General features: G+C 42.5%; 2 protein-coding genes across 2 annotated transcripts; one reads left to right on the top strand and one right to left on the bottom strand.

The window, feature by feature from the left end:
* Positions 1 to 642, top strand: LOC121924018 (histone H2A-like). Its single transcript, XM_042455073.1, has one exon. The coding sequence runs from the start codon at positions 53 to 55 to the stop codon at positions 530 to 532; it is 480 nt and encodes a 159-aa protein (XP_042311007.1). The 5' UTR covers positions 1 to 52; the 3' UTR covers positions 533 to 642.
* A 5,793-nt stretch (positions 643 to 6,435) lies between these two features.
* LOC121923990 (zinc finger protein RFP-like) lies at positions 6,436 to 18,998 on the bottom strand. Its single transcript, XM_042455006.1, has 7 exons — positions 18,301 to 18,998; positions 16,836 to 16,931; positions 15,290 to 15,508; positions 12,060 to 12,082; positions 10,582 to 10,697; positions 8,226 to 8,258; positions 6,436 to 7,131 (listed from the first exon to the last, which is right to left on the bottom strand). The coding sequence occupies exons 1-7, from the start codon at positions 18,718 to 18,720 to the stop codon at positions 6,638 to 6,640; spliced, it is 1,401 nt and encodes a 466-aa protein (XP_042310940.1). The 5' UTR covers positions 18,721 to 18,998; the 3' UTR covers positions 6,436 to 6,637.
* Between the last annotated feature and the right edge of the window lie 2,909 nt (positions 18,999 to 21,907).

The raw sequence follows: 21,907 nt of genomic DNA, 5'->3' as shown, positions 1-21,907 counted from the left end.
TCTAAGGAGAGAGAAGAAGAGGAAGAGCTTAGAACAGCTGAGAAGAGCGAAGATGTCTGGTCGCGGCAAGACAGGTGGGAAGGCCAGGGCAAAGGCGAAGTCCCGCTCCTCCAGAGCCGGGCTCCAGTTCCCGGTGGGAAGGGTGCACCGGCTACTGAGAAAGGGGAACTATGCCGAGCGGATCGGAGGTGGTGCCCCGGTGTACCTGGCCGCTGTTCTGGAGTACCTGAGCGCTGAGATTCTGGAGCTGGCTGGCAACGCCGCGAGGGACAACAAGAAGAGCCGCATTATCCCGCGGCACCTGCAGCTGGCCGTCCGTAACGACGAGGAGTTGAACAAGCTCCTCGGCGGCGTCACCATCGCCCAGGGCGGGGTGCTGCCTAACATCCACGCGGTGCTCCTCCCCAAGAAGACCGAGGCTGCCCTGCACGGCGGGGCCGTCGCCGCCAAGCCTACCGTCGGGGTGCCTAAAGCGGCCAAGGCGCCCAAGGTGGCCGTCAAGCCTACGGTTGCCCCTGTCGCCGTCAACTGAGGAAGGAGAAGGAAGAGGAAGAAGCAAAGCAACCCTGCCCCGGGGGAAAACTGAGACCCAAAGGCTCTTTTAAGAGCCACCCCACGCGCTTCCCGGGAAGAGCTGATATGTACTACCACTGTCGGGGCTAATGGCAGCCAGAGCCAAAGCTTGGCTTGTTTTATTAGGGTTCTCCGGCTTATTTCCCTTTGGACTTTGGCTCCCAGAATTCCTGAGAAATGGGGCTTCTGGGAGTTGAAATTGGGATCTACTAAAACAGATGGAATCTCTTAACGGGCGCCGTTGCTCTAAACCAATTGCCCCTAACAAGCTGGGATTTGAACCCAGGCCTCCAGAGCCATAGTCCAACCTCTGACAAGACTTGCCTTGAATTGGTTAATGAAGCTAGTTTGATTCCCTTATTACTAGGCACACGCACGCAATAGCAGCAGCATCTATATACCACCTCTTCTATATGCTTGAAGACGCGCACAATGTTCTCAAGGCATACATTTTAATTAGCGAGAGCTAGGGTTGTTACCAAGTGAAATAAGAAGCGGGGCTCCTGTGCCTTTAATAGTTGTGTATCACAGAACCATAGAGTTGGAAGATGCACCACCCGAGGGCCATCCAGTCCAACCCCATTCTGCCATGCAGGAACTCTCAATCAAACCGTCCCTGACGTGGGCATCCAGCCTCTGTTTAAAGACCCCCAAAGAAGGAGAGTCCTTCACAGTGTATTCCATTGCCAAACAGCTCTTACTACACAACAGTTAAAAGCTCTAAGCAAACGCTTGGGTCCTTTACACAGAGTTCCCAAGGCCCCCAACTCTAGTTAGAGGATTATGGAAGCCGTTTAAGGCTATGCATGTTGGGGACTGCTGGCTTTCACTGCCATGGCTCCATCCTGTGGGATCCTGGGGTTTGTAGTTTGTTGTGGCATTTGAGCGCTCTGTCAGAGAAGGCGAAATATCTCACAAAACTACAAGTTCCGTATCATGGAGCCATGGCAGTTAAAGTGGAGACAAACTGCATTAATTCCGCAGTGCAGATGCAGCTTTAAGAGTATACTTCCATAGCGACTGGAACAGGCTGGAGGGAGACAGATGTTGCCCCAAGTGCAGAAAGCCAAGCTTTGCACAGACCAATGATTCCCAAAGGTGGGCCCTACAGAGGTTTCGGATTTCAGCTCCCAGAATTCCTGACAGTTGGCTGGGGCTTCTGGGAGCTGAAGTCCAAAAACACCGGAGGACTAAGGTTTGGCCATCGCTGCTCTAGATGTTAAGATTTCCAGTTCAATGAAGGTCCCAAGTGCCTTTTCACGGCAGACTTGAAGCCAGGGACCTATGTTGGCTTTCCATCTATGTATTTTGTAAACCAATTTGCACCAAAAGAAAGGGTATGTCTTGGCTTCTCCAAGGACAGGGTGGCCAGATGTCCTCCTTTTCCAGGAGGACATGCCCAGGAGGAATCCCCAAATGGCCTCCATTTTGAGCATGACATTCATAGGAGTGTTTTTTGCTTTTATTTGGGAATGTCCATCATTTTTTCTTGACTGTCCTCCTTTTTATGGCACCTTGTCCTCCTTTGCAGTGAGGATCTCTAATGACCTGGTCCAAGGACTATCTGTATGACAGCCATACAAAGAATACCAACTAGAGTTGAAACATGCTTTACAAAATGGTTTCCTCCAGGTCCAAAACACACTGCAGAAATAATTCATTTTGAGACCACTTTAGCTGCTCTGACTCAGTGCTAGGGGATTCTGGGAACTGTAGTTTTGTGAGACATTGATCCTTCTTTGTCAGAGAGAGAGCTCTGGTGCCACAATAAACTACAATTCCCAGGACTCCCTAGCACTGAGCCAGGGCAGTTAAAGTGCTCCCAAACTGGATTATTTCTGCAGTGTGTTTTGGACCTAACTTTTCCATTGCTGAAGGGTGTTAGTGAGACCAGCTGCCACTGAGATAGGACCAGCTCTGCCCTTTGATAAATGATTTCTGGTTAGGCTGCTGCCCAGGGTGGAGCTGTGGCCTGAACCCTATGGCTACTTCCAACTGGAGTGGACCCATGGTCACCCACCAAATCAATCGGGTTCTCTTTAAGGACTCACCATTCAACAACTGATTCAATGGTTTTACTCTAGTTGGGAACTAGCCAACAGAATGAAGGCTATTTGTCCTAAATGCTTGTATATCGATGCGTAATACCTATCTCTCCTTCCATCCACTCTCCTAGCCAAAGAGGCCTGTGGGTCATTCCAACTGTACCACAAACCCTGTCTCTGCTCCTGTGCAATGCCAGGTCGGTAAGAAGTAAGACCCATAGCATTTTTGATCTGATAGAGGATAAGAGCTGTGACCTGGCTTGCATTACTGAGACCTGGCTTGAGCCTGAGAGTGAAGCGGTGTGGGCACAGGCCCTCCCAGCCAGGTACTCCGTTAAGGACCAGATCAGGGCAAGTGGGCGGGGGGGGGTGTTGCCTTGATCCATAAGAACACCCTTTCCTTGACCAGGAACCACCTCTGCCAGACTGTGTACATCGAGTGTATTTACCTGACCCTGAAGGCTAGGGACAGTTTAGGGATTCTGTTGGTCTACAGCCCACCCCGTGCACTAACAGATTCCCTAGCCGAGCTGACACAACTGGTCTCAGAGCTAATGTTGGAGTCCCCCAGGCTTCTTGTTCTGAGGGACCTCAACATTCCCTTTGAGGCCAGTCATGGTCCAACAGGTGCAGCTCGGGAGTTCATGACTACCATGACAGCCATGGGCCTGTCCCAACTGGTCTCGGGGCCCACGCATTCAGCTGGTAATACACTTGATGTCCTTTTCTGTTCGGATATGGATTCTCTGTGGGCGGAGGTTACTAACATCTCCATCTTGTCATGGACGGACCATTTCCTGGTTGAGGCTAATATCAAGGCTTCTACCCAAATCCCTCCCGGGGGTGGCGGACCTATTAGGATGGTCCACCCTCGAAGGCTGATGGAACCCAAAAGGTTCCAAGAAGCCCTAGAGGGGTATATGGTTGGATCTGACGGCGACTCTGTTGATGCCCTGACTAACATCTGGGATACTGATCTCTCCAGGGCTATACATAGCATCGCTCCCAAGTGTCCTTTCCGGCCTGCTTCCAATAAAAAGCCCTGGTATACAGAAGATCTCAGGGAAAGGAAGCGGGCTGTGCAACAACTAGAGCGCAACTGGCGAAGACATCATCTCTTAGCTGATAAGGCACTCCTAAAGTCTCATTTAACAGCCTAGGGAGTGGCAATAAATGCAACAAAGAACTCTTTCTTTGTTGCACGCATTGCGTCCACGGAGTCGCATCCGGCAGAGCTGTTCAGGGTAGCGAGGGAGCTCACTCAACTGCCCCCTGCCTTGAACCCTATTTTGGAACCATTCAAGGCCTGCTGTGACGAGTTTAATAACTTCTTCGCGGATAAAATCTCTCGGATAAGAGCTGATCTTGACGCTAGTGTTAGTTCAGATCCTAGAGCAGAGGTATCCAGAGCTTCCGTGGACTTGGTTACACTGGATCAATTTGAGTCTGTTAGTACCGAGGATGTGGACAAGATTCTTCGGAGCGTTAGGAAGACGACTTCTTCTTTTGATCCCTGCTCTTCATGGTTGACAGCTCAAGGGGGAGCGGTTGTTACAGAAATGTTACACCGCATCATTAATTCATCTCTCAGGGAAGGGCAGTTTCCATCTACTTTGAAGACGGCCATTGTAAAACCATTGTTGAAAAAGCCCTCCCTTGACCCCCTAATTCGGAATAATTATCGGCCTGTCTCGCTGTTACCATTTCTAGGGAAGGTGATCGAGAGGGCAGTTGCCTTTCAGCTTCAGGGGATCTTGAATGAAACAGATTATCTGGACCCATTTCAAACTGGCTTCCGGGTGGGCTATGGAGTTGAAACTGCCATGGTCGCCTTAGTCGATGATCTCCGTCTAGGTATGGACAGGGGTAGCGTGTCCCTGTTAGTGCTCTTGGACATCTCTGCGGCCTTCGATACCATCGACCATGGTATCCTACTGGGGCGCCTGGGGGAGCTGGGAATTGGGGGCACTGCTCTGCAGTGGTTCCGTTCCTACCTCTCGGGCAGATTCCAGATGGTAGAGCTGGGGGACTGTCGCTCCGATAGGAGGGCCCTGACATCTGGTGTCCCTTGGGGAGCGATTTTGTCCCCTATGCTATTTAATATTTACTTGAAACCACTGGGAGAGATCATCCGGAGACACGGGGCGCGGTGTTATCAGTACGCTGATGACACCCAAATAGTCTTCTCTATGTCTCTGACTGATGCAGTGACTAAGGACGGCATCTCTCCTCTAAATGCCTGCTTAGAGTCAGTAATGGGCTGGATGAGGGAAAACAGACTCAGTTTGAATCCAGAGAAAACGGAAGTACTGGTGATAGGTTCTCCTGGTCCGGGTAAGGAAATTGTTCCACCTGTCCTAAATGGGGCCACGCTCCCTGTGAAGGACTCTGTTCGCAGTCTGGGAGTGCTTCTGGACTCGTCGCTCCACCTTACATCTCCGGTGGATGCGACAGTCAGGAGTACTTGTTATCAGCTTCAACTGATACACCAGCTGCGACCCTACCTGGGCCGGGCGGACCTTGAAACCGTGGTACACGCTCTGGTAACCTCTCGTTTGGATTTCTGTAACACACTGTATATGGGGCAACCCTTGTACCAAACTCGGAAGCTACAACTGGTGCAAAATATGGCTGCCAGATTGGTCACTGGATGTTCCAGGGCCAGTCACATAACACCTGTTCTGAAAGATCTCCATTGGTTGCCCATTCGTTTCAGAGCCCAATACAAGGTGTTGGTTATTACCTATAAAGCCCTAAATGGCTTGGGCCCAGGGTACTTGGAGGACCACCTCTCCCCATACAATCCGCCCCACACTCTCAGGTTGGGCGGGAAACATCTCTTAACCATTCCAGACGCACGTTACAGTGCAACTCAGAGGGCGTTTTCCACCTCAGCCCCTCATCTCTGGAACACCCTGCCCGACAAGCTCCGCACAGCCACCTCCCTTGATGTATTTAAAAGGACTCTTAAAACTTTCCTTTTCCGCCAGGCTTTCCCCCCATGAGTTTGAGTCTGTTGTGGTTTATTGTATTGTCATTTTGGCTATTGGGGTTTGTATATTGGGAGGGGGTTGGAGGGTTGTTGCTGTTTTTATATTGTTCTTGCTGTTTTTATATTGTTTTTAACATGTATGTACACCACTATGATCTAAAAAAGGAATAGCGGTATATAAATAAAAAATTATTATTATTATTATATAGTGATTCAACCATCCCTATAATTGAGAGCATACCAATTGAGAGCCAGCGTGGCATAGTGGTTTGAGCATTGGACTATGACTCTGGAGACCAGGGTTCGAATCCCAGCTGGGCCATGAAACCCATTGGGTGACCATGGGCAAGTCACACACTCTCAGCCTCAGAGGAAGCCAATGGCAAACCAGCTCTGAACAAATCTTGCCAAGTGTATTGGACTATGACTCTGGAGACCAGCACTGGGATAAACACTCAGCCATGGAAACCCACTGGCTGACCTTGGGCAAGTCACACTCTCTCGGCCTCAGGGGAAAGCAATGGCAAACCTCCTCTGAATAAACCTTGCCAAGAAAATCCCATAATAGGTTCCTCTTAGGGTCACCCATAAGTCGGAAATGGAAACAACTTGAAGGTACACAACACAATACACAAACATACCAAAAGAAATCTGTCTACCAAATTGTACTTTCATCTAATTCTTCTGTAATTCATTTCAGATAAGCTAAACTTCTTTTACTTACTATCCTGTTCATAAGATAACCTTGTGAATGTCTTATTTCATTGTCTTATTTTATGCTTTATTTGTTTTTAAGTTTTAAAAAAATAAAGTTATAACATAGAAGCGTGTTGTAACTATGAAGTTACTTCAGTTTAAATCACACTGATATAAAGCTTACACCTTATTCATACAACATTTAAACCATGTTCTAGCTTTGCAGTATAAGTATAAGCAACCGCCTTCCTTGTTCGCATTGGTGATAGTACAGCAAGTCTAAAGTGTCTTTTAACACTACAAAAGTCTAAAAATTGACTTATTCCATGTTTCAAGGGCATACTTTTGCCTGGGTCCCCACTTTGGACAGCATGAAGAAGGGGAAAATGCTCTCTCCACCAAAATCTGCTGGTACGAGAGTGGAAACAAAGTCACCTGAACTGACGTCAAAAAATGCCACCCGGCCACCCTCATAGTCCACGAAAACACGGATTGTGATAGTGGCGCCTCTACGATAGCGGAAGTGGGAGCTTTCTGGCTCCAGGGCCCAGATCCCCCCATCCATATTAATGTCAATCTCCCCCTTCCTCTCAACAGACCCTTTAATCACACCAATGGACCAGTTCCCCCCTTCATCTGTTATCTCTACATCCCAGTAATGCCTCCCTGAAGTAATGGCCTCGCAGCCTAGCACACAAGGGACACTATCAAAGCCTTGGGAGCTTGCGGTGGGACGGGAGGCAGAAAGTCCATGTTTCACTTTCTTTCCATCTTCGGACAGTGCTAGCAGTGGATGTGCAGTCGCTGGGTCCAGAGTCACCTTTGCTAGTTAAAAAACAGAGAAAATCCATGTTAGATACAAGCACAGACAGGGAGAGACATTTCCAGATTCACCAAGAACCCTGCCAGCTTCAAGTCAACCTTTAACCTTTCTAACATCAACAATTCAAAATTATTAGGCTTTGATATGGTTTACATCTTTCAGTCAAACCCTATTTTTTACTGCTTATTATTCCTATTATTGCTGATTATATGTAGACTATAAATAATAAAGCATCTAGCCAAAATTGTCAAGGCGACCTGCCTACTAAAACAAGGAACAGCATCTGCCTTTACTAAAGACTGGAAACCTTTAATAGACTACTTAAATTGAAGATGGGGAGATATATATATATATACACACAGTCGTCCCTCCTTGTCCATAGATATTTTTTATCCACAGATTTAAGCATCTATGGATTGAAATATATATATTTTTAGATATACAAATTCCAAAACATAAATTTTGATTTGCCATTTTATATAAGGGATACCATTTTACTATATCACTGTATTAAATGGGACTTGAGCATCCACAGATTTTGTTATCCATGGGAGGTCATGGAATCAGACCACTGCTTTGAATGCACATTACTACCAGGTTTGTGACATAGTGGTTTGAGTGTTGGATTATGACTCTGAAGATTAAGGTTTGAATCCCTTTTGGCCATGGAAACCTACTAGATGATATGGGCAAGTCACTTTCTCCTGGCCTCAGAGGAAGGGAGAAGCAAACACTCTGAACAAAACTTGCCAAGAAAACCCTGTTATAGGGCTGCCATAAATCTTAAAGGAACACTACAGCAACAACATACAGACACAGGCAAGATTTGTTCAGAGCCTTATTGCCTTACAAAAGTAGGATGAGATGATAGAGAAGTAATAGAGCAGTGATAGAGAAGCAGCTTTCTGTGTATGCCTCTGTGTGCCCTTGAAGCCCTTCCATTCTATTCCCAAGGGAGACGGTCATGAAAGTATGCCATTTGTCGTGCTGGAAAAATCTGTGTGTCAAAAACAAAAACAACCTGCAGTTTGATCCATTTAAAAATTACGTTGTGTCTCCAGTCATAGCTCTTCACATTTCATTTCAAAGTATTTACCTTTTTCTACCTTTGGTGTCAATGGCAGAGTCTCTGGAGGGGAGAAAAACAAAAGACAGTTTATGGGTTATTGGTTCTCTTCTTCAAGTTGTACATCCTTACTGCTGTTCTTTGTCATCATGTCAGCTTCAGTTTAAGGTCTTGCAACCTCAAGGTTGTGCTTGCTTGTTTGCACACTTTTACTAGGAGTGTGGTGGTTTTTAAACAGAGGCAGGGGTGTCATCTGGGCCAGGTGAAACTTCAGATGGAGGTATGGTGGTTACTCCCATCTATCACAGACCAGGGCCAGGACCCCATCATCATCATCATCACCACCACCATAAACATCACCATTCAACATCTCTCCTGAAAAACTTTTCTTTTCCCTTCCCTCCACAGGTCTTGCATGAAGCTGATTTCTAGAGGCGTTCTTTTCAGTGCTATGATTTTTTGATAGCATCCTTTCCCAGCTGTACTTGAAGATATCAGAGATTGAACTTCAGACCATCTGCATAGAAAAAGCAGAAGACACAAGTCTCTGGGTCCAAAACTCCCTTTAGCTACAAACTCCCTGGGCGGCCTGGGATGATCCAATCTCAGTCAGTGATATGACTTTACAAATCCCATTACTCCACACAGCTTGTGATTTCAGTCACTCATACACTGAGTAGCTATGTAACTGATCTGATACCAAAAAGAGAGGAAGGGGAGAGAAAAGAAGGAAAGGGGGAAAGTAATTACTGGAATTAAAAAAAATTAAATTACTGGAATTTATTGTTATAATTATAATTATTTTATTTTTTTATATCCTGCTTTTCTCCCAACATAGGGACTCAAGGCGGCAAACAGCAGATTTAAAGCAATACAATTTAAAAACAATACAACCTTAAAATGTAAAAAATAAAAGTTAAATAACTAAACCATTTTAAAAATTAAAACAGTTATGAGTTAAAATAGAATGTATTAAAAATACAAAGAATTTCATCTTTGTTGGCATCCTGTTCAATATTTATGATACCATAAACCAGATTTATCATCTCATAATGTCTGGAAATCATATTTATGCTCATTAAAAAGCAAGTGTGACACACACACACACACACACACACAGACACACACACATGGGGCTGCTGCTGTTCCTGCTCAGGGTGGGGGACTGAGCAAGGTCTTTGGAGGTGGAGTGGTGGTCCTCACCAAAGGCATACCACTCCTCCTTTTCCGTTGTCACCTCTGAGAAGGAGGAGAAAATGGCCAGTTGGGACTGGGCCAGGGACCTCCACAGCTGCGCTGCCTCTGCTGCCCTGTCTCTTCATCCTCCACTGAATCACCTTTCTTTCTCACTTGCCCAGCAGCCCTGGAAAAGGCTGCTGGGCAGTACCAATAGTAGTCACCCACTACCATGTCAGAGGCAGCTTGACTGGCAGAAGGGAGCAGCTGGTGGGTGACAGCATGAGTTACCACACTGAGATGACACCAACCCTATTGATGCCACTGAACAGAGGTTGGAATGGATGGCCATCTGTTAGAGATGCTTTTATTGTGAGTTCCTGCATGGTAGGGAGTTGGACTGGATAATGGCCCTTGGGGTCTCTTAAAACTCTATGATTCTATGGAGTTTCTCAAACAGGGGACAACTGGAAGTATAAATGGTGATTAACCTGTGATAATCCCGCAATTGCACTATCAGTTTTCACACAATGTAATTAAAGTGCCATTATCCTGTGAATAACCAAGCAGGAAACAGCAGCAAATCATTCATGAGATTTTCCCATGAATGACTTTTTGCTGCTTTTTGGCTGGTTATTCCCTGGTTATTCAGGGAATAATAGCTCATGTGTTAATCCCATTTTAATCACGTTTTAATGTCAATTGCATGATTTTCATGGATTAATTACAGTACTGTTTAAACTCCTAATTTCCTCCCATGTGATAAACTCCTAAGATCAACAAGAAGAACAAGAGAGAACTGCAAGCAAAAGAATATCATGGTCTAAATTAAGTGGAGTCCATGAAAGATTATATCATGGTGAATTACAATGGACTTTATCATGTGGGGAAAATAGGGGGATTTAAACATCAATTATCTCATGAAAATCACACAATCGCAATTAATATTTTCTCACACATCATAATTAAATTGCCATTATCTTGAGAATAAGCAGGCAATAAACAGCAACAAATCATTCACAGGATTTCACCATGAATGATTTGTTGCTGATTAGTGCCTATTTATTCCCGGGATAATGGCAATTTAATCATGATGTCGTGTGAAAATGTTAATTGCGATTGCGCAGTTTTCGCAGGATAATTGATGTTTAAACCCTCGATTTGCCTCATGTGATAAAATCCAGTGTTTTTGAATGTCTCAAGATTTTACCTGTACATTTTCTCAGGGTGTCTTCTATAAAAAGGCTTCTGACGTAGAGATCCCACAGCTTCTCTTTCAGCTCAGGTGAAACACACTCAGGAGCTCCAAGTGCCTCAGCTTCCCATCTAGAAACCAGAAAAGAGGTGGGGTGGGGGACCCCAAACTGTGTTACCTTCCAGCAAACTGAAGTAGGGAAAAGGAAGAGGAAAGACAGAAGAATCTATTTTGGTCAGAAGGCATATCTTATAGTATGTGGATTCAAGTGAATTCAGGGTAAGAATATGGCCTTTCCCCTTAAAAGTACAATCTGCAGGGAACCATAGCATCTGTTTGTAGGATATACACAAACCACACCTTTCAACATCTCTCCAGAAAAACAACCTGTCTCTTCCCTTTACATGTCCTGCATGGAGTTGATTTCTAGATCTCTAAAGTCCCTTTCAGTGCTATGAATTTTAGATAGGGCCCTTTCCCAGCCCTATTTGAAGGCATCAGGGACTGACTGAACGTGAGACCATCTGCATAGAAAAGTAGGAGTCACAAGTCCCTGGGTTCAAAACTCCCCTTGGCTGCAAACTCCCCATAGTCTGTGACATAATAATAATAATAATAATAATAATAATAATAATAATAATAATTTGTATACCGCCCTGTGGCGAACCAATCCGGGCGGTTGACAACAGTGATTATAACAGAGTAAAATATAAAATTATAATCCCTCCCCTCCTTATAAAAGTATTAAAAAATATGACAGATTAAAAACACAATATCAAAACATAAAATATAGTTAAAACAAACTAAAAACCCTGATGTCCCTCTGGAGATCCTCAACCATCACTGAAGATGGGGCCACGAGAGGAAAGAGGGGATCAGGGAGCCCAGACTTTACAAATCCCATTACTCCACACAGCTTGTGGTTTTAGCCACTCATACACTGAGTAGCTATAATGTAGCTGATCTGATACCAAAAAAAGAGGAGAGGGAGAGATAAGGAGGAAAGGGGGGGGGGACTTACATTTTTATCTTTATTACTGAAAATTCATCTTAGTTGGCATCCTGTTCAATATTTATGATATCATAAACTGGACGTACCACCTCATAACTTCTGGGAATCATGTCTACGCTCATTAAAAACCAAATGTGACCCCCAAATCCCATCTTTTGAGCATGGAAACACTCCAACCAAAGGTTTTCTGAGGTGTTGGAGATTATGGAACTGAGAAATGGTGTCTGCAGCGCTATCTCTGTCATGGCATCCATTAAGAGAAGCACTTGAGGTACCATAGGTCCCCAAGAAGGTTCTCCAGCTGTGCCCATCTTAACACTCCCTAGAACAGGGAAAACACTGCAGTCATTGCTTCCCAGTGCCCCTTCTTCTACCGGGGTGCTGCCTGGTTTAAGGGAACATTTCAAGGTTGTGCTCCATACTGTGATGGAGACTATGGGCAGGATAATGTGGAAGAAAAGAATGAGAAGAACTAACATACTTGTTTAAGGTCTCCTTGATGCCCTGGAAAGAGAAACAGAAGGAAGAGCCATTAGTTTTAGGGATAATTAAAAGCCACAATTTCCCCCATAATTCCCCTCAATCTACTCTGTGTGTGTGTGTGTGTGTGTTAAAAAGTCAGGACAGCTTATTTGTGTCTGTGTGTAATTTCAAAGTCACCTGTCGATTTGTGATGAGGTGACCTCCATGAATTTCATAAGGTTTTCTTAGGTAAGGAATCCTCTTAATGTAGTTTGGCAATTCCGCCCTCTAAAATATAACCTACAGCACCTGGCATTTATTGTCGGTTAATCATCCAAGTACTAACCAAAGCTGACCCTACTTAGCTTCCAAGATGAGATGGGATCTGGTGCTTGAAATATATTTAGCTGGCAAGGCAAATGTGAAAAATTTACTCTCCTTGCTGCCTGTGCTGAGAGCTTGTATGGTGCAACGATTTGAGTGTTGGAGTAGGACTCTGAGATATCAGGGTTCAAATCCATCTTCATCTGTGGAAACCCACTGAATGACCTTGGAAAAGGCACACTCTCTCAGCCTCAGAGAAAACTAATGGCAAATTCTGAACAATTCTTGCCAAGAAAACCCTGTGATATGGTGATCTGAAGATGACCCTAAGCTGACAGCAACTTCAAGGCACAAAACAACTGCCTGCACTCAAAGCATTGCCTTTATGAAACCATAAAGAAGAAAGTTCAAATGAGAGGAAAATACCCACATTTGTACATAGTCTTATTTGCCCCAGATTATTATTATTATTAACCTTTATTTATGAAGCGCTGTAAATTTACACAGCGCTGTACATGCAATCTTTTTAATTAGACGGTTCCCTGCCCTCAGGCTTACAATCTAAAAAGACATGACACAGAAGGAGAAGGGAGTGGTGACGGGAAAGGGTAAGAGGTAAAGCAAGCCAGCCTACTGCACACAAACACACTCAGTAGTTGAGCATGAGAAAGAAGCAGCCATAAGCCAGAGATGGAAAGGTCACATCAGTTAAGCAGTCATGGCATATACCTTTGGGAAATGCTTTCAGAGGAAATTGGAATCCTGTTAATGAAGTTCAGATAGAATAGATGAACTTTCAGATGAGTAAGCGCAGATATTAGACAGCAAAGTACATAATAAAAAATGGAGCTAGATGAGATGAATTCTAGGTGAACAAATTAAAAGATAAAGCATTCACACATTGCCAGATCGATTACAGGGACACCTACAAAAGATCTTATTACACCAATATTAAAATCACTTCACTGGCTGCCAATTAGTTTCCAAGCAAGGTGCAAAGTGTTGGTTATCACCTTTAAAGTCCTATATGGTTTGGGTCCAGGTTACCTACAGGATTACCTCCTCCCTTATAATTCGCCTTGTACATTCAGGTCCTCTGACGGACATTTACTCCAGTCAGCCAGGACTAAGTTGGCAACTGTCATGCAAAGGCCTTTTTTCACAGCTGCCCCTAGACTATGGAATAACCTGCTAGAAGAGATTCGGCAGCTGAATACCCTGTTTGAATTTAGAGCAGCATTAAAGACCAGTCTCTTCCTATCCAGATTATTTTTAAATTTTGAATTATTATTTTTAAACTGTAGACTGATTGTTTCAGTATGTTTTGGTATTATACATTCTTTTAAACTGGTGCAATTAAAACTGTGTTTTAATTGATGCTACGTGTTTTTAACTGGTATTATGTGTTGTATTTTAAAACAATCTATTGCTGTTCCCCACCTCAAAAGGGAAAGGCAGGCAAGGAATAAGTATCATTTATATCATTGTGAAGTTGAAGGCTTTCATGGCCGGCATCCATAGTTTTTTGTGGGTTTTTCGGGTTGCGTGGCCATGTTCTAGAAGAGTTTATTCCTGACGTTTCGCCAGCATCTGTGGCTGGCATCTTCAGAGATCTTCTCTGAAGATGCCAGCCATAGATTCTGGCGAAATGTCAAAAATAAACTCTTCTAGAACATGGCCACGCAACCCGAAAAAACCACAAAAAAATCAATATTATATCATTAATATAGCTCAGAAGGAAATGTTTGGTAGGAAAAAAGAGTGTTCCAGAGAAAGTCATGTGTACTTTAGTTGGCCACTGAAATGGGCATCCTGAACTGTCAAACATCTTAAGGACGATGTGCCTAGTAATACGCTACCCTGCACACAGTTTTGCAGGGCCACATAGAATCATAGAATTGTAGAGTTGGATGAAAGAGGCAAGGGTTCCTATATCTTTAATAATGATGTGGCCAAGGAAAGTACAGCAGACAACTCTTGCAAACAAGCTTCCACATTAAAGCCACAGGAACCTGTCATCTTTTCTCATGGTCTCCATGTAATTGTACTCAATACGGGGCACAAACTTTCCTGCCCAACTGAGAAGGATAAATGATCTCGTGGCTCATCTAGCCATGCAAGTAACACTTCTAGGTATAATTCTATCAGAAGCAACCCCTTTGAATCAATGGGAAGTTGAGAAACCAACACTTATGTAAGTTCCATTGATTTGGTGGGTCTGCGCTAACCTTTCCTATCTCCAAGTCTAAGTAAGACGGTCTGGAAACCATAACATCTAGTAAGATCCTTGGGCCTGTCCCCTCTTCTCCAGTCTTCAGGAATCTCAGGGCATGAGCCTTGCTTGAAGAATGTGTATACTGTACATGTATTTTCTTCCTTTGCTACACTTGGTGTTTTATATTTGAATGACATACCTGGAGTACTATATTGTTTTACTATATTTTAAGCATTTTAATGTTTCTTTTAAAGTATTTGATGTTTTAGCATTGAATTTGTTTTAATTATTGTAGTAATTTAATCCTATTTTAACGTTTTTTTTAATGTTTTTAACTATATGGTGTTTTTTAGTGTTGAAAGCCAAAATGAGTCCCAGTCTTGGGAGAAGGGCAGGTTATAAAGAAACATAATAAACATACTACTACTACTACTACTACTACTAATAATAATAATAATACTTCATGGAACTGAGATTGATGTTTAGTGTCTCATGCTTACTGATGTTATAAGAAGCATCTCCTCCTAACATCACCAAAGTCTCAGGTTTTGGCACTTAAATCTCAGAATCTGATTTGGCAACTCTAAGCAGACTTCTATAGCCAGCATGGCTAATAAAATAGTTTGGTAGTTGCAGCCTCACAAAAGTAACTTTCCCAAGCTTTAAATGTAGCCGTGAGATACGGGTGGCAGCACACCTGATCTTCTCACCTGTAGAAACTCATAGGCTGGCTGTTTACAGACTCTCTCCATTTCAACCACCTGTGTTTCAATGTGGCTGGCTTCCTCAAGCAGCTTGCTAAGTCTGCTGTCAAAGTCTCTCTCCATTAACTTTGCAAGGTCCCTGACTTCTGCCTGTAAGCTCTTCATCACCTCTCCAAGTTGCATGTATTCCAGCACCATCTTCTGGGTTCCATGTTCCATAAGTTTCTGAGAAAAAAAGACCCAAGCCAAAAAGGGAAAAAAAGCCTTGATTGTTTTACTCTGCTTTCCCTGCATAACAGATATTCAGAGTGGCTAACAATTTCCATGCACCAAAAGATAAAATATGAAACCAATTAAAACCCAGAGCCTGGGAAAAAATAACTGAGTGGGGAGGCATAGACTACAATTCCTAGAATGATTGCAAGATTCTGGGAGTTACAATTCCAAATTCTGTTAAAATTATAAAATAATAATAATAGATAATAAAATTATTGTCTGTTAATTGCTAACAGACAATTAAATAGCAGCAACACAAATCAGTAACAGTTGTGCATCCAAGTAATCCTAGCTTTTGGACTCTCACCAGAGACACATAAAGTAATCAATGAATCACAACGCAGATTTAGATTAGAAACTACACTGACTAACTCAAGGATAGTAATGTGTATAAATGTTATTTTCACCTCTGCATTTGCTCAATGCTTGTTTGTTTTTTAATCACTTTTATTCCAAGCTTAATATATGTAGTAGGGAACCTTCCACTCATGAATTATTTCAATGACAAAAATGGACACTCAACAATAATATATTTAAAAATGCCTTTGCACAAGGTTGGTTCAAATTATTTTGCCATCTGAGGCAAAGGCCACCTCAACCAATTGTGTAATTTCTTTGGCATCATTTACCTTTGCTTCATCCTTAAGCATTTTAGAGAAGGGAAACTCAAACTGTATATAGCACTATGATTCCACTTTATCAGCCAAGGCTGCCTCCTGTGAAACCATGGAGTTGTAGTTTGCTCAGGCACCGGAGTTGCCTGCCCAAGAATTCTGGCTTTGTCTTTGAGTACTTTGCAACCTGTTTTTAACTTGTTAATTTGTTAACATGTTTACTAGGTTTAGTCTATTTATATTGCTTCTACCGTTTAAAATTGTTTTAAATTTGTTCACAATGAATTTAATTGCTCTGAAATCTTTTAATATAGGGCAGGATAGAAATATTTTGATAATAATATCAACAACAACAACAACTCAGGTCTGTTGCTGCCATGTGACTCTGATTTATGGGGACCTTATTATAGGGTTTTCTTAGCAATATTTATTAAGAATGGGCTTGCTATTGCCTTCCTCCAAAGATGATAGTTTGTGACTTGCCCAAGGTCATTTCCCCCTATTTCTGACCAGGGTTTCGAACCCTAGTCTCTTAAAGCCCTAGTCTAACACTCAAATCACAATACCAACCCAGAAATTCAGGGGATAAACTGTCAGGATGATAAGGGTGGCCCCATTGCAGTTTCATCCTAGCCCCTTACAAAGATTTAAGATATGTGTACCTCTAAATTGTATCTTTGTTCCCCAAGACTGGAGAAATACTTCAGGACCTCTTCTCGCTTCTTCTTTTTACCTTCCAGCAGAGTGTGTATTTCATCCTGGAAAAGAAACACAATTGGTGGGGTAGTGAATGTTTTCCAAGTGTGAAGTCCAAATTCCAGGGCAACTTTGCTCCTGTGTTTTTAGGGTGCTTTTTAGCAGATGCTCTGATATCAGGGCAAATCCTAACCCAGAGGAAAAATTATTAAGCATTGCAGGCATTAATCTTAATTTGAGTTTCCACTATAGCCAACTGAGTTTAAACTACATGACTATGAAAATATGCATTTGGGTTTCCAGACATAGAATCATAGAGATGAGAGAGACCACAAGGGCCATCCAGTGTCTGGTTTTAATTTTAAAGAAGAGGTGCAGGGGGTGCTCCAATTCTGAAGGAACCACAGCACAGTGGTAGTATGCAAACTTAATCTACAGAATGCCCCCAATTCAATTCAAGGCATCTTGAGTCGTTAACAATTTAACAATTTTAACAAGTTAACAAGTTTAATTGCTATTAAAATTAATAGCTGCCTGGAGATGATGCTAAAGTCCTCAGCTCCGGTAATCTTGTCAACTAGAGCTGTGGAAACTCGGCTAAGTGGACAGATAGCCTGATTTGGCACCGGGCTGCTTCCAAGTGGCTCTAGAGAATGGAGCATTTATAAGAGCTGAGAAAATGTCTTTTTTGGACTATAACTCCCAGAAACCCTCAAATAACTTTGCAAAACTCTGCATTCAGCCAATATCTAAACACTCTGAAGGCAGCAGAGCCTGTCTCATTTTGGAAGCTAAGCCAGGTCAGGCCTGGATGGGGGATCACCACAGAATACCAGGTGTTACAGGCTGTGTTTCAGAGGAACACATCTACAATGGACCCTTAGGCCCCATACAGATAGGCCAAAATAAAGCTGCTTTGGGTCACTTTGGAGGTGTGCTGTTTAAATGATGCATGTGTCCTAAGAGGCCAGAAGCCATGCCAAAGCAATGTTCCAGTCCTAAGGACTAGAGCACAGCTTTGGTGCAGCTTCTGGCCTCTTAGGACGCATGCTTCATTTAAACAGAATACCACCAAAGTGACCTGAAGCACCTGTATGGGGCCCTAGTCTCCACTGGAGTTTGGTTCCAGGACCTCCCATGGACACCAAAGTCCATGGATGTTCAAGTCTCATTAAATATACAGTAATGGATAGTAAAATAATGTCCCTTGTATAAAATGGCAAAATCAAGGTTTGCTTTGTGGAATTTATATATATATATATATATATATATATAGAGAGAGAGAGAGAGAGAGAGAGAGAATTTTCCAGCCATGGATGCTTGAAGCCATGGACATAGAATCTGTGGATACAGAGAGCCAACTGTACTTCATTTACTGTGTATAATGAAAAAAAGGGAAGGAAGAAGACCAAAAGCACACTCCCACTATACCTTGTATGCCTGGGCAGCTTCTTCCAAGGGCATGAGTAGGTGACCTCTGTGAGGATTGGATTCAGTACACCCTAAGCAAAGCAGTACTCGGTCATTGGAGCAGAAGAGCCACACCGGCTTCTGGTGCGACTCACACAGCCGGACAGTCTCTTCTACCGACTCCACGTCTCGTACGCGGAACTGCTTGAGGAGTCCCAAGATGTTCCCCAGCTGCCTGTTTGGTCTGAGATTTGCACAAACAAAACTCTGCCTGCATTCTGGGCAAGAGACTTTGCGCTTGGGCTCTTGTTGGCACCGGCTGATGCATGCCCGGCAGAAGTTATGCCCACAGTCTAAAATCACCGGCTCCTTAAACAACTCTAAACAAATAGGGCAGGTTGCTTCCTCCTGGATGTATTTCACTGCCTTCCAAACATCCATCGCAACTGCATGAAACCAGAGAGTTGTCAAGCTGTTCTCTTTATAGGTTTCTCCCCATAGCCTAAAGAAGACAAAGGGGGTGAAATGGTCCTTTCAGCCAATGAAGGTCAAGCAGATTACTACCTCCTGAGATTCCTGATTTGATCAAAGTTGAAAGCAGAAGCTATGCGGTTACTCACTTGCATTGGTCCATCTCACTCTCATGCTCTCCTTGTTTGGAGGGACAGTCCCAATTAATCCTTATTTAAAGAGGCATTAGGTTCTTAGTATGTTGTGGCAGATAGAGCTTTTAATACAGGTGCATGTAGTGTTTTTATTTTGTTTTAAACATCTGTTAATTATATTTTAACTTGTGTCTCTAATACTGAAGTCTGGCTTAACTGTATTCAATGTTTGCACTAAGAGCCTTTAAACTGCACCGTGTTTTTAAAGCATATGCCACCTTCAATGCAGTGCTGGGAGAAAGGCAGAATATAAATTAAATAAATACAGTGACAGTTGTTGTGCACCTTCAAGTCACTTCTGACTAATGGCAACCATAAGCTGAACCTATCATGGGGTTTTCTTGGCATGATTTATTCAGAGGTTTGCCATTGCCTTCCCCTGAGGCTGAGATCATGTGAATTGCCCAAGGTGACCCAATGGGTTTCATCGCCGAGCTGGGAATCAAATCCTGGTCTCCAGAGTCATAGTCCAACACTCAAACCATGCTGGCTTAGCCAGCATATAATAATAATAAAGCTATATAGCTATTAACAAGTTTGAGTTCTACTGAAATACCAAATGAAAGTATTAATTTCAGTTAATTTAGGTCTAATCTGCACTGCAGAAGTAATGCAGTTTGATACCGCTTTAACTGCCATGGCTCCATGCTATGGGACCCTGGGATTCCAGCAGAGCTCTCTGACAGAGACAGCCAAATGTCTCACAAAACTGCAAACCCCAGAATTCCATAGCATTGAGCCTTGACAGTTAAAGCAATGTCAAACTGCATCATTTCTGCAGTGAAGGTTAGACTTTACCCACATATTTTGCTGTTAACTGAGCCATGTATTTCTCTGTAAAATTAACAAATCTCCCACATTTATAAATTACATCATACATACATTTCTGTCTTTAAGAAGAGCCCACACTTCCAAAATATGGAAATTTTGGCATCTTGTTCAGTCTGTATAAAAGGAAATGTTTTCCAACCCTCAAACAGGGGGCTTCCCTTATAATAAGGGACATCTGCCAGTCCTATAAGGGAAAAGCTTATAACAAGGGACACTGGGCAACCTTCATTTGGAGTATGAATTTTAGAATATTCTCTGGTTTAGAGAAAGTATTAAGAATGTGGAATTGGTAGAACCAATGTGTCACAATTTGTTTATAGCCTAAATCCAATTTCTGCTCCCAACTAGACTAGATTTGATGCAAAACAACAAAAGTCATTGCTTATAGAAATGTTAATGATCCAGTGGATCTACTCTAGTAATTGCATTTAGATCCAAGTATGTCAACCCAACTGGATTTTTGTGCCCTTGCATCCCACCATGGCACTTTGGAAGAACTTCTGTGACTCTTGCACTAGAAGAGAAGCTTTGAAACCTGCCTAATACTGTGAGGAAGATCACACCCTTCCCTTGCAACTGATATTCAATGGTGCACATTTAACAGGTGCGGTTTCTCCTCCTTTCACCCTTCCTCCTCCTGAGGAAAGACAGCACCTGTACAACTTTTGTAAGTAGGGCTGAAGCCAAGAAAGGAGAGAGGGAAAGGTTAGCATTCTTTTCCAGGTGAAAGTAGATTCACAGAAATTGTAAGAGTAAAATCCAACCGCTAACCACATGGTGTCAAAACTAATTGCAGAGAGAAGATGAACAAACACCAGCCTTTTGTGATCTAGCACTAATGTATCATCATTCCATTTTGGTTTGTACATCCTTAAAGCCAGGATTATAATAAGATACCTCTTATTTTAAAGGGGAACCCTCATTTTTAGAACAGAGATGGATAACTGTAATAGGTCTGGAGGCTACTTCTATGCTCTTGGGACTTTCTGGGGCCTACAGAGACTGCCAAAAAGACAAACAAGATTTATTACAAAATGTGTACTTAATAAAACTATGACCTAGTATTTTCTGTAGCAACTTGATAGTCTAGAATACAATGCCTTTATATGAAGTATTATTAATATGTCAGCTCAAAAAAGGAAAAAATCACTTAGCCTATATCAAGTTGTGATAATATTAGCATGGAATTAATCCCAATTTTGTGGACAAATACTAAATAAATGGTGCACTTTTAGATGTTTTCATGATTACCTTCATAAAGGCCAATATTCCTTCTTACTATTGCCTGTAATTTATAAAGAATGTACATGGCTGAGAAATAATAAAAAATATTTAGGATATACTATTTCTTATAAAGATATTAACATTTTGTACAACACTTTCTGTTACAGTAAGAAAATATTTTATTCTTAAGCAATATATTGCATTTCAGTGTTCTGACTGAAAGTTTCTCTAATAAAAATGAAAAATGATTATTCATTTACCTCCAATTCCAAGTACAAAACCCAAAACTGAGCACATTCTAAATTCATATGGCATGCTTCTTGTGTTTGAAGCAATTAGTTAATTAACCAGCTATAGATTAATTATAAACAGAAATATTTTAAATATATAGACTGGCAACACACTGCAGAGTTCAAATATTCATAACAAGACCAAATCAATATTGTCAGCTTTGACCAGTACCAGCTTTTCAAGGACTGGTTTTATTGGGGATAGTCCATTTCTTCCATGGAGCATAGGGTGACACACATAGTTCTCACTCTGTTTTACTCTCACAACAACCTGTGAAGTACTGTATGTACTCGACTATAAGTCGACCTCATGTATAAGTCAAGGGATTTTGATATGTCCCGTGGATGTTGAAGGTAAAATCTAGCAGTGTGTAACAAAGAATGTAAAGGATGGAGCAAAGGAAAAGGATGCTAAAAACCTTTTTTTTTTTTTACAAGCATAACTGTTTGTGCTCACTCTGAAGGTAATAGTAGAAGGGGTTGATGCTTCTTTTAGGTACTCTGGGAAGAGATTAAGCTCTCACCTTTCACCAAGGAATGGTTCCTTCTTTGATAAGAGTTAAAGTACAGTACTTACATTGACCCATGGATAAGTCAACCCAGGTTTTTGGGGTCAAT

Source organism: Sceloporus undulatus, chromosome 2 (assembly GCF_019175285.1).
Source record: "Sceloporus undulatus isolate JIND9_A2432 ecotype Alabama chromosome 2, SceUnd_v1.1, whole genome shotgun sequence".
In the NCBI taxonomy this organism is placed as follows: domain Eukaryota; kingdom Metazoa; phylum Chordata; class Lepidosauria; order Squamata; family Phrynosomatidae; genus Sceloporus; species Sceloporus undulatus.
The sequence above is the reverse complement of the archived record's forward strand: the minus strand, read 5'-3'. Positions and strand labels throughout refer to the sequence as shown.